General features: G+C 36.7%; 1 protein-coding gene across 1 annotated transcript in view; it reads right to left on the minus strand.

Moving 5' to 3' along the window:
* Positions 1 to 224: 224 nt before the first annotated feature.
* The window catches only part of cntfr (ciliary neurotrophic factor receptor), a 160,327-nt gene continuing 146,591 nt past the window's right edge, over positions 225 to 13,960 (minus strand). Inside the window, exons 7-9 of the mRNA XM_046860345.1 lie at positions 8,758 to 8,947; positions 5,659 to 5,785; positions 225 to 1,438 (exon numbers count right to left, since the gene is read on the minus strand). Coding sequence (XP_046716301.1) covers position 1,438; positions 5,659 to 5,785; positions 8,758 to 8,947 — 318 coding nt within the window. The 3' untranslated portion in view covers positions 225 to 1,437. The remainder of the gene's footprint in view (positions 1,439 to 5,658; positions 5,786 to 8,757; positions 8,948 to 13,960) is intronic.

Consider the following 13,960-nt stretch of genomic DNA (forward strand, 5'->3'; position numbering starts at 1 on the left):
CAGTACTGTAGTTATTTTTTAACATATGAATGATTATGAGGTGTGAGTTTCATATACAGCTTTACAGTGCAACCAATTTAAATAAACCACTAATTAAATTCTAACATTGCTGGATATCTGCTGGGTTCATCCACAGGTTAATATCTGTTAATAAAATGGCACGTATTTAACAAATGACTGATTGTTTCAACTCCTTGTGAAATGGTCACATTTAATGAACAACCTCGTGTTTTTTTTTTTTTTTTTTAATATATACATCTATAAAAAGAACCCAGATACAGGTTACAAGAATCTAAGGCTAATACATACATTATTAAATAATAAAGTTTTTTTTTTTTCCATGTTAAAGATACATATCGTAGTTTACAAAATATGATCGTGGAGAATTAAGCAAATGTCAATGAGAAAAAATAAACTAAGATGCTATATGAATGTTTCGTAATAAAAAAAAATATACAAACAAAAGCAAAAAATCACAACAATATTCCTTGGATAATGCAACAGAAAATTTGGACATCAGCAATAAAAGTCTGATTTATTAAAAAAAAAAAAATGAAGAAAGAAACGGATTTGATGATAAAAATGGTTCTATATAGAACTAACAACTGATTGGTCAGATACAATTCATGTCTGTTTCATCTTAAAAAAATTTCTGTCCAATACACCACCATGGAGTAAGTAAGTGTTTTCTGTAAAATGTTTGCATGAGCGTCTGTCATTCAGCCTCTCGTAATCAAGGGCCAAGACGAGGAGAAATAAAAAAAAAGAAAGAAAACTAAATGCTGTAAAGAGAAAAAACTAATAAAATATGATGACCTTCATTCTAAGTTTGTTAGTCCTCAGTCTATGAAGCTCTGGTTTGCTGGATGGAGATTTTGCGCTGCAGCTTCCAGTCCCTCGCACAGACACAGGCTCATAGGATCATAGATAAGTGAAATCTCCACGTCTTTGGCATGACCAGTTAGCTGTATGCTGCTGAATTTCATGACACACAAAAAATTGAGCTCGTACCACCGTCTCCAGTGTGTGTGTGTGTGTGTGTGTGTGCAAAACATTGAAAAAAGGCTCTGATTTGTTTCCAAAGAAAGTCAAAGGGGAAAGAAGGACAGATGCTTCGTTGGTTTTGTTTTTATCTTTTGCCGTGGTTGTGCTGCTGTGAGACAGAAGCCTGTTGACTCTCGTGCCCCCATATGTTTAGCTTCCCTGGGGTTCAGAGTCCCGTGTCTGTGCTTACTCCACCTTCAGCCACCTCGCTGCCCCCATGATGCATTTCAGCTATTAGATATCCTCCTTTTCCTTCTCAATGTCATCATTTATTAATCATACTATTTTTTTGTGAGAGAAAAAAAAAACTTGAATTAAATTATCAATGCACGATATCCATTGAGATGTGCAAAATAGAACTAGAAGACTTTCCACAGGAATTAATTATAAGCATCTGTAAAGAGAGAGAGAGAGAGAGAGAGAGAGAGAGAGAGAGAGAGAGAGAGAGAGAGAGAGTTAAAATCAACATGTATATATAAGATTATAAGATGAGCAACATAAACCCTTCTCTTTTATCCAATTAATGATTAATGATTATTACTAATATTATTTGATTTATATATATATATATATATATATATATATATATATATATATATATATATATATATATAAATTATTATTTAAATTATTATTATATACAGTATATCTTCATATATTATATTATATATATCATTACTATTTAAATTATTATATTATTTTATATATCTTAAATAATAATAATAATTATAAAAAAAACATTATACAAGTAATATATATATTATTACCTATATATACAGTGTATATATATATATATATATATATATATATATATATATATATATATATATATATATATATATATATATATATGTATATATATATATACTTGTATAATATAGATATTTTTTATGATTATTATTATTATTATTGAAGATTTTTATAGAAGCAAATAAAAACAGGGTTAAGCTGATTTCTTCTCAGCCCATCCTACACATTATAAAACACCTTCTAGATTCATGGTCCTAATGTGGTTTGCTGACGCATCCGGATAAAATTATAAAATATACAATCACGAAAATTACAAGGATTTAAGTTTTTCTTCATTTCAAATAAAAGAAATAAGCTGGCTAACACTGAGCATGGCTTTTCTGTACACCAAATACGTCATGTCCAAAGTGGGAAGGCATTATTACAGACCTGACGCATTTAGAAGAAGAAAATAGGAAACATAGATAGAACACACACACACACACACACACACACACACACACACACACACACACACACACACACACACTCACACACACCTGTCAGTAACCGAGTGTTCATAATTCTAATGAGTGTGTGATGCACTTGAACTAAAAACCCCAAACCTGTTCCAGCACGGACCTGTCTAGAGAATTACAGGTTTGTGCTGCAGCTACAAAACTGAAGAGATTAAATTATTTTAAGAGATCAAAAGAGCTCTGATCTCAAACTCTATTAAACACCTTTGGGATGAATGTGAATGCTGACTGCACCCCAGACCTCCTCACCTTCTCACCTACATCAGTACCTGACTTTACTAACACCCTTGTGGCTGATGAACACAAATGTTCACAAACACACTGCAAAATCTAGAGGAACATCTTCCCAGAAGAGTGGAGAGAATTATAAGAGTGAATTAGAGCTAAATTTGGAATGTGATGCTCAAAAATCACATACCTCAATTATTGACCAGGTGTCGGCAAACTTTTGGCAGTATACTGTGTATGTATGTGTATATATAGATATATATATTAATACTGCTGGGCCCTTGAGCAAGGCTCTTAAACCTCAATTGCTCAGCTGTATAACTGAGATAACTGTACATCGCTCTGCATAAGGGGTCTGTCAAATGCCATAAATGTAAATGATGACATTTTCAGGAAGTGAACATACTGTGCATTGATACTTCCTTGTTTTTGCATTGCATTATGGGATTTTTGTGGGTATAGAATCGGGTGCACTGGAAGGATTTCTCGATTGAAACCATTAAAAAGAGCAGACTCTCTGATCAGTGTGCTGACTAACTATCGAAATGCGTCTTATGCTACATTATTCATGCTTCAATTGCACAATTTGACCAGACATTGTTCTATCTAATAAATCCGTATAGCAGAATCCTGAGCTTCTCCTACTCCCACATTTCATCCCAGGAGTTTGCGTAAGCTGCAGGTGACACCCAAATAACTGCAGCTGCTCTAAAGAGTTTCATTTATGATTCAGTAAATTATTTAACATGCATTAATGTGATCTCCTCAGCAAAAAACCCCATCCAGGAACATGTTGAAGAGCAATACTGCCTCAATTACAGATTTTAATATTGCTAGATGAAATTATTTTCTACAGCAGGATTTTATTTGGTATGATGGTTCCCAAAGCCGAGTCTTGGAGAAACCTTGTCTGAATAGTTTGTCGTCTAGCTGTCTAGCTACCTAAAAACAAACTCCAAACTCACACTGTTACACTTCCCTAGACTTCTAAACACAACTAATCTGGACTTCTGCATGAAATACCTCTGCTATCATTCCACTAAATATGTTACAAAACCTTTGTTTTGTGTACACATTTGCTCAGTATTGACAATGCTTATTTTACTTATATAGCCTCACCTTGGCTAGTTAAATCTGTCTGCTAATCACCCAACACTTTGACTGTCTACTGTCTTTGATTTTGGCTTTGATTTATTCATTCTATAAAACGCTGTAGTTGCATCCAAACCCTGTCTCTGCATAATAAGTAAGTATTGACTAAAACCCATTTGTTTGGATCAAAGTGAAATGGCTGTAGTTTTGAGCAATCAAGTATCGAACCGAATCTGACAGTATCCATACTACAAAAAAATGTCCCTGAAAGTATTGTCTTTCTGTCAAAGGATGCAAAGCGTAGATCGTAAACTAAAGAACAAGAAAAACAGAATCAAGAAAAGAGAAAACTCACGATTTCCTCTCTGTAATGCCACACCTTGTTATATTGCGTTTTTGTACAGTATCAATAACTTTCTTTCGGCTTCTCCCATTAGGGGGCGCCACAGTGGTTCATCCATATTCATGATCCGCATGTTTGATCAGGCACATGTTTTTACGCTGGATGCCCTTCCTAACGCAACCCTCCCCATTTATCCGGGCTTGGGACCGGCACTATGAGTGCACTAGCTTGTGCAACCCTAATGGCTCGGGTTGGTTCCCTGACCGGGGATCGAACCCTGGCCGCAGCACAATGGTTTCTATAATTGTGATGTGATGGTGGTGGTTTTAAGAGGCGGATTAAGTCGGGTTCATCTTCACTGAAGGCCATTGTTTAATATATATATTAAACAATGACAAGACAGTGGTGGAGAGAGAGGACCAAAGAGAGACAGAAAGATGAACACATTTCACTTGTTGCTATGGGAACACAAATAAAACAAAAATACTAAAACCTGCCGGAAATCTTTTATCATATTAAAAGTAAGTTACTTGGAGGAAGCTTGGGTGAATTAATGCTCAGTAATTTGGTAGAATACTAAAAAAACCCTATTGAGCCTCACCTCCAGGCTGCCCTTCAGCAAGGATCAGAAGCCATGTTGGCTAACAGCGGAAAAACCTCATACCTTAGACAAAACCGGGATTTGATCTTACGAGATTTAATGATCCGAACTCTTTCACAAAGGCAGTGGCCTAAACAATGTCTTTCCATAGCCTGCTGTGAGGGAGGAAAAACAGAACGACGTCAAGATTCTTTTTGGCTGAATCTGGCTTCCTGGGTTTGATTCTGACCCTGTGTGTCTTCTAATGACCGAGCAATTAAATCAGATTCTTGCAGACTATCCTATCTATAGACTTCCTCATAGATTCTTTTATAAGACTCCCAGCCACCGTGAAGGCGATCCTGGTCAATCGAGCTAGAAGGTGACATTGCTTCATTGCTCAGTCTTTCCTGCAGAGCCACAGGCTCCTGATCTTATGCATGAGCAGGTTTTAATTAGAACAGTTCTCATTATGCCACTATATTGAGTTCTGGGTGAATAAGCACACTGTAAACATATGTACTGTATGACAAATAATGAATCTCCTTCTCGTTACTCGGCTGGCCTGTCAACGAACGCCCATTGAGAATCGATCACGTTTACTGATTTCAGGTCTGTGGAGGACGGCTGTCTGCGAGTCCTGGGAGTGGATGACTTGTCAACCTAACGGGGATTCTCTATGGACAGCGCTAGCTATCATTTCGAAATAATAATAGCCATCATCAACGTGCTCTAGCAGCTCTACAGTGTGATTCCACTACATGACATGGAGTAAACTGCAGAAATTTGTTGGCGAAGTTGTGTTTTTGTGTTTTTGGGCTTCAGGAAGAAACATGGGAGAACCTGAAAGAAAGCCATATGGGATTTCTAGACAATATGCACAACTCATAATGGGGAGGTGTGAGATAGAAACCTTCATGCCAACCTACATCTAAACAGATCAAATCAAGTCATCTGTTAAAAATCAAGTGTTGGAAGCTGTTGAAACAAATGTGATTTGTCTTTATATTTAAAAAAGTGTGTTCCATGTTATTCGTATAAGATGCTAGGATTTGGAATAGAGTCACATAGATGGTAAATCTGACAGACGTCTCTGTACTTACCACATCATGGACAGCAGGACACACGCCAGAAAGATATGCAGGAATGAGCAGTGTAGGGCACTGCATCGTCCTGTAGCGCCACCCACTCTGGGCCTAGGTGAAGGTGGGGCAGCAGATGGAGTGGTCTCTATAGAGAAATCACAGATAAACAATCCTTTATGAATAGAACAAGCTCAAGCAGCCTTTGGGGCAGTTTGTGTGATTAGTTTCAGATGCAAATAAATGTTTGTTTGGGAAAGTGAACTCATCATGCATCAACTCATTAGATTTTCAGCTGTGAGTTGATGCTTTTGCATTGTATGAGAATAACAATATACTGTAAATGACTGTATTAATAAAGTATATTTCTATAGACTGGTTCTCTACTATGCATGACCAAAAGCCTTAGGAAAAATTATTATACGTGCCCTAGTGATATATATGTATATATATATATATATATATATATATATATATATATATATATATATATATATATATATATATATATCTTATATATATATATATATATATAGATTATATATATATAAACGTGAGAATATTGAATGTATATGAATATTGAATGAAACCTGATGTCATCAATGCACAGCCACCATCTTGTACTTTATTCAGAATAAGAGAACCCTATTTGCTGCAATTTTGAGAAATAAAGAGATGTTTAACACATTGGTGAGTGCGTCAGAAGTGCGAAAGTCAGAATTGCAAACTAAAAATGTCGCAATTGCAAGAAAAAAAAATCTGAATTCTGAATTTATTTTTATCGCAATTGTGACTTTTACGTGTTTACATTCAATATATTCAGAATGAATTCAATATTCACACGTTTAATTCAATATATTTAGAATTCATTCAAAATATTCGGAGATTTCTTCAAATTCTCTCATTATAATTTCCTAGAGAGCGAGAGCAAGAGAGAGAGAGAGAGAGAGAGAGAGAGAGAGAGAGAGAGTGAGAGAAAGAAAGAAAATCAAAAAATCAATCTACATATAAAATATTAGTCATAAATGATTAGTCACTTTCAAAGTATAGTAAAGATATAGTATCTACTAATAATTATACATAAATAAATCGTTTTTACTGATGTCAATGTGTTCCAATTTGTATCGTAATGCATCGTTTTTTATCTGATGTGTACTCTTTTAAACTATGCATCACATTGTTAACTTTTTATCCAATACGGGGCGATAATCCAAGCGCAGTGGCGCTTTGAGAGTATTTTAGAGCAATTTGGCAGTGATAGAAAGCTGACTATTCTACAGACTTTGTAATTCTCTCCTACATCTCAACTACAGCTTGAATGAAATACTCTGCCTTTCTGGAGTGAGAGAAATTCAATACTGTTTGTTAGATCAAAACGAGCGCAGTCGTACCCACACATTACCTCAAATAACAGTGATCGAGTTGTCGATGCAGGTTTTTTTTTCAGCTCAATGATGTGCATAAATCTCAGCTATATGGAGTTTGCATTTATACAAATTGTATAGTTCTGACAGGCATACTGGCATGTTAACTCTGTCACACACTTCAGCATATCCAGTCCCTGGGTCGGGGTGTTTAATTCAACACAACCTGAAAGATTGCGGCCCCATAATTGAGATGCATATCTGGATGCTTTTAGCATGCGAGTGTCAATTCCACACCTTCCAGAGTGAGACATAAAAATAGCACGAATGCCATTTGTCTGTGAGTTATGAGTATGACACTGCCAGGCTAGAATATAGTACACGATATCTATTTCATAACACGCATGGCCTCAGACACCAGGAAGAAAAAACCTGGTCCCTTAGTGTGGTATCTCAGTGTGTATCTTGATTATGGTGTATAAAAATGATTTAAGGTTCATAACTGGGATCTTAAATCCGATTATAGGGTCTCCAACTTTTTGAACATCATTGACCATTTTCTTTGGGAAAATATCCTCACTAATATACACTGATGGTGTAACTGGTGCTGTTCTGACCCACATCTCCAATTTCATGACGGACAGCAAGAACAAAGAGCAAAGGTGAAATTCTGTGTGATGTTTGAGATGCGAGACGTTTGACCAGAACTTCGTTGGAAGACGCCAAAAGATCAGGAAAACCTTCGACGAGCTCAACCACCAAAAACCATTAGGCAACTCGTGCATGATGATCGTCGGAGAACGATGCACACGGTCTCACTTCCCCACCCACCCTACTCGCCAGATCTGTCGCAAATCACAGAAGATTATCGATATTACTGTGCAAGGGGACTGCTTTGAAGGTGACAGTGTGGAAATGTGAATAAACAAAGTACTTTCTTGTAAACAGAGCGAGTTTTCAAACTTTTTGTTACCACCTCGTTTGATATGCATCAGATCAGTACAAGGTTTTTATCTGTCAGACCTGTTGGTTGGGGATCCCTGCTTTAAAGTATGGGGTGTCAAACTTATTTTAGAACATGGAGCACATTGCTGGACCAAAAAAAATCCTCAGATACATTTAACTCCACCTAAAGGTTATCAGCATTTATCTGAATTGTACTCTTTGTTTCTCGCTCTATTTTTAGGATGTTTAAAACACATCCTTTTAGATATTTTGATTCAGTTCCAGCACAAAGGGTGATTTTAATTGAAAAAACAGATGCTAATCTATTTAGTGGGCTGGATTATATCTGTTAAAGGGATTACAACTGTTTGATGTCTCTAATTTACCTTTCCAACTACTCACTGAAGATACAAGAAAAGGGTACAATTTTGTACTTTTTTTAGGTTGTTTGAAGCGTTATTTCTTTTTACCCCAAAAACTAGATTAGCTTCCTTTTTTTTTTTTTATCCTCACCAGAAACTCATTTTCATTGACATCTCATTATAAAAATAATACAAGAATGTCAAAGCTTGAGATACACCTAGTTCATTCCACAGCACAACATTGAAAATGTTTGTCCAAAATCCATAGTTTTAATGTGTACCGACCCAATGTTCCAGCAGGAGGCAGTCTGACGTTGCAGTGGAATGTTGAATATAAAAAGTTTAATGCCACACAATCCTCTAATGATGAGATGAATTCTTCTGATCGTCCCCACGACCTGAAAATTTGTTGAGAAACTGGGCTAGTGAGGAACACTATCGAGGCTCACCTATGGGCAGGTCCGCCTCCGTGGTGGAGGTGATGGGTTTGGGATCCTCTGTCCAGGGCGTCGCGTGAACGGCCACGCTCCAATCGCTCCAAGTGCCGATCTCCATGTCTTTAGCAGCCAGCTGGATGATGTACTCCTTCCCCACATAAGCATCTGTGATGGTGTGGGAGATGCTGTCTGAAAGTTCCACCTGTTACCAAAGTCACAATGAGGAACACAATTTGAAGATCATCAATGAAGAAATCATATTCTGCTATGCCATATTTCAATTCACTTGAAAAATCGAATGTTCTAATTTTCACGTGCTCACATATTGAATATACTTTATACTGCAATCAGGTTTTAAAAAGTGTTTCTCTAAAAGCAAACCCAGGAGAGTCTGTGATTTCTTTTTTATTATAGAAGCCGAAATCTAAACTCAAACCGTAAATTCATTCATTAATGTTGTTCTTATAATAATTATTAGCCTGTTTGACCGGTTAATTGAAACGAATGGGATTAATCCAAACCTCATTAAAAATAATGTCAATGTCGGCCTGTTCTATTGATGGGAAGGTCAGGATTAAACAAAGCTCTGGGGCACCAATATAAAAAACTCACACACATTCAGTAAAAATAATGAGTCTGATGTTTGAATTGTTAGATTAAAATAAATTAGTCCTGATGGGGTCTTTTGTTTCCACAATTAAACAGGGTTTGGCTGAAAATAGTTTGAGACATAATATTTCCGATCTCTAATCTGATCTAGACCTTGTATTTGAGCAGTTCTGGACGAACTTTCACATTTAAACTTTCACTTAAATAAAAATATAAAAGTATTTACCTGCAAATTTATTTAAGTATCCAAAGTACTGATTTATCATAACTTCAATGTTCTTATCATTTTTATCACAAGATTATTTACTTAATCAACTCAGTTAATTTGTGAAAAGCCTCGAATGTGACTCTCAGCACACTGATCTATTAATAGAATAACTCAAACACTGATTGATTTCTATTAAATGATCATGAGCCCAAAACCTTATTTTCAACTACTTAATAAAACCGCAAAATGAAAGTAAAAGTTTCCCCAAATGGAAAGAATTTAGGAAAAGTTAAAAAAAAGCTACTTAAGTACAGTAACGAATTACATGAAAAACCACTGTATTTGAGTATGTAGTACAAAATCTTTGAGAAAGATCCTTAATAGGATTCAACAGAAATCATCAATGTTTGTGCTTTATTTATGTCTACAGTGTATTTTTTCGATCCTGATTGGTGGATTCAGGCAGCTCCACCCCTTTTCCGCTGTTTACAGCTGGCTAGCTGGCTAGTGCCGTAGGCTCCGAGTGTTATTAGTTCATTTGGTGAGTTTCCCCGTCTGAAGACATCGCTCAAAGTAAAAATATACAGGTACAGAAATGCAGGTCCATGTTTTGGTGCTGTTGGAGGTTTTAAGTGAGTCTCCTAGATATCCTGATGTATGGAACTGTTTAGAATTTGCTGAAAAAGATATATAAATGGTTGAACTTCTATTCCAAGTAAAAGTTGTTTGTCGTTTACGTCACATCCTAGTCCACCTCACTGATCTGTTAATTGGTGCATTTTATATCTCTTCTCACCTTGCTTGCTTTTGCATAAAGTTTTTCTCTGATGTTACTCTGAGGATTATTGAGATTTCTCACTGTTCATGTGTATTATTTTATGACCTTTTCCTTTTTTTCTTTGTTTTTTGCTCTTTCCTTACCTATAATACCCAGTTTTCCCAGAGTGACCTTTCACTTGTTTGTTGAATTATAACTCTAAATTGCGAACTGTTTGTGGAAAAACATGCAATCTTGAACCTCAACTTCGCATCAAGAAACCTTTGAAACCTTTGTATAAAAAGTGCGTGTAATGATTTATAATCATACTCTTGGTGTCGCCCAAATGTGGTTCCTCTCAAGGTTCTTCCTCATACTATCTAAGTCAGTAGTTTGCAGTTGCCCCAGGCTTGCTCATTAGCGCTAAATTGAGACAATGTGCATTGTGAAAAGTGCGATAGAAAAAACTGATTATTAAGACATATATATTGAACTAGTTTTCTTATTTTGCTCCACTACACCGTGTCTACTAATGTGAGTGTGTGATTTCAAAGATACATAGCAAAGATTCACCAGCTATAGCAAAGCAAAGTGTTTCCTCCAGAAAAAGAAGGAAATGGACCTAATGCACTGCAGCTGAGGCCTGGAGAAAGCGTAATAGCAAAGATCAATCGGAGCCCATGAATCATCTGGGCATCCTAAACTCCTCTGTTCAACAGAGCACCTTGAATGTGTCTCCGTTGCTTCTATTCTAATTCTATTCCATCTCTCACGCAAAACACAACACAGCTGAAACAAACAGTGCCACCACAGTTAAGCAATCGGCAGTAATACTCAAAGCCACAATGATGCCAGATGCCAACAGCTTCCAAACAGCACGACGCAACGGAACCCATTCCGGCTGTTTTTCCATCGGAGATACGTGTGCCAGCCTCGGGGCGCTGCATGGGCGTGGATTTGTTTTAATATAAATTTGAAAGAATACACCTTTGTGTGCCACTGAATCGCGTTGCCCTGAAAGTGCAAAACCAGACAATTTTTTTTTCCTTCTTCTGATGGGAATTTCTGATACGATTGTCTGGTCGGCTTTCTGTCGTGGACAGCAAAACAGTCACAAACCCAGGCCTGATATCATTTAGTCTTTGCATTTCCATTTTAATTGAACATTTTCTTTCATAATTGGAAAAGAGTGTTGCTCATTTCCCCAGTGCTTCCTCAAAACCCACCAAACAATGGCCAAATCCCTTTCATTTAGATTAAGGCATGTTCTTCACTCGCTCTAACCCCCCCTCACCACACACACACACAAAAGTGTGAGAACTCTTTCCACACAACGGTTTTGCAAGAACCGTTCGATTGTTGCTCCAGCGAAGGTCTCAGCCTGTCTGTAATGACATTTCACAGCAAGACACTGAAGCGATAAGGATATCAGGCCCCTAGGCTGGTGTCACCCCTTTGATTTAACCCCTTTTATTAGGCTGATAAGAACGCTGTGAACTTTGGCAGCTGGGAGTTGGCACTCGGTGAAGGGTGCAGTCGACTGGCACAAGGCTGATTTCGCAACAGAATGAAGTTCCTCCCTCAGATCCGGACCTAAAGCGGATGTTTCTCTTCTTCACTCTGTTTCCCTGTCTTAGCCACAAACCATCTCCCAATTACCGGGCACTTACGAGGAGCTTTAGAGCCAGGAATTTAAATAGGAGTTGAGGCAGAATTGAACCTAAACCATGGTAACCCCCCACCACCCACTGTCCTTCTTCATTGCTTGTACATACAGACAACCCCATAATCAGTACTGAGGTCAGCACAATAAACCTCAGCACAAGGTCAGGTCAGAGAGCCTACAGGACGGCCTGTGGTCAGTCTACAAGGACATGGACGTTACAGTGAGGACATAAACAGGAAGGAACAGGAATGTTTCTTTAGTCTAACGTCTCTGCCACAGTCTTGTTTGGAATCTCTCAAATATATATATATATATATATATATATATATATATATGTTCATTTAAATTCTGTAAACTGGACGACTCCTGAACTAGGTCGCAAACTTGAATATATACAGGATAAAATATATATTCTATAATATATATCATAATATATTTATATTTTATTTTCAATTTATTTTTCTTGTAATCTAAAGGAGCAGTCTGTGGCAAAAGGATTTCCTTCGGAAGTTGTAAATTTTGTCTTTTACGACAAAAATATTTGCATTGAGACGAAATTCATAAAATTCCGTTGTAGAAAAAATAATTGCGATTAAATTGAATGCTTAATTTTTGTTTTTATTTAATGATAAAAGATGATTTTTAGTTTAGAAATGTTTGATCATTTCATTAAAAATTTCAAGATGATTAAATGATTATAAACATTGTTTGGTCATGATACAGATTTGTGTTTTGGGGAAAAAAAAAAGAATTTGACATTTTCAGTCGTTAAATATCTTCATCTGAGATTATTTCTGGTATGAAATTCCACTCTATACGAACAATTGAATTTAAATATCTTCTCCTGTGATTAACCAACAATGACACATTGCGTACCCTGGCCCTGGAGTCACTACACATTTGAGTGTTTTTGCCTGTAACACAACCCACTTCCACTCTTTCAATTAGCTGATTAGTTGAATCAGATTAGAGAAAACACTCGCAGGTGATAAATCGTTCAACAGATAGATTGCAGTTTCATCCATTGAGTTAAAATATTTTCATTTTGAAATCGTTTCTAACAATAAACCTTAACGAAGAACCTTTATAGGATGTACTGAGAGATGCTGGCAAGGAAGTTCCTCCCTGAAACCTTTAAAAAACGCAAACAAGAACACACACTCTGGACAGACGGATAATAAATAAGAGTTTGAATGAGCCTTGCGATTGCGCCTGATAATGTTAAAACAGCAAGTTATAGAAACACAGTCTCTGTTCGAAAATATTTGCAATACAGAACCTGTTGAATTGGATAAAAATGGGATGGAATCGAGTGTGATTATGCCTGTGAGCAGTGAAACAGACACTGAAGAGCAGTTATGAACCCTGTACTGAGCTGACCTGACCTCCGTGAATCCCCCAGAAGACAGAAGACATACAGATGCATTTAGGTTTGTGATAGTCTGTGAATAATTTATACGGCATGCTACATTAGCTGCCTTATGTTTGCCACTGCTACATGCATTTGTCTTCAGGCTGTGTAAACGCCATGTTTCTCATTACAAAGAAAAAAAAAGTTAAAAGTTGATTACAAAAATTGACTAAAAGCTCACCGAACAGGGATAACACACGGACGCTGATGCACAGAAGAGCTTTGTGGAGGATTAAATCGTTCACGTGAGCAAAAAAATGCAAACGTGAAGCATTACTTAAAAGTGCAAAACACCAGGCAGCGGTGATGCAGTTACATTTATCTGGCGCCCGCATTGTGATTTACTGCAGCCTGAAGTACATTACATTACGTTTGTGGAAGCCTCTTTTTCTGCCATTTAAAAGAGAAATTGAAAAGGGTATTTTTTTCTGAGAATATATTTTGCTTTTTTGTTTGAATAACGAGAAAGTTTCTTAAAAATGATATCAATAATTTTACCGTGGGTAACGTCGTTATTGGATATTTGTGAAATGTGTGGTTTTTATATCTACTATAGTGAATGGT

The sequence above is a fragment of the Silurus meridionalis genome, chromosome 11 (genome assembly GCF_014805685.1).
Source record: "Silurus meridionalis isolate SWU-2019-XX chromosome 11, ASM1480568v1, whole genome shotgun sequence".
Lineage (NCBI taxonomy): Eukaryota > Metazoa > Chordata > Actinopteri > Siluriformes > Siluridae > Silurus > Silurus meridionalis.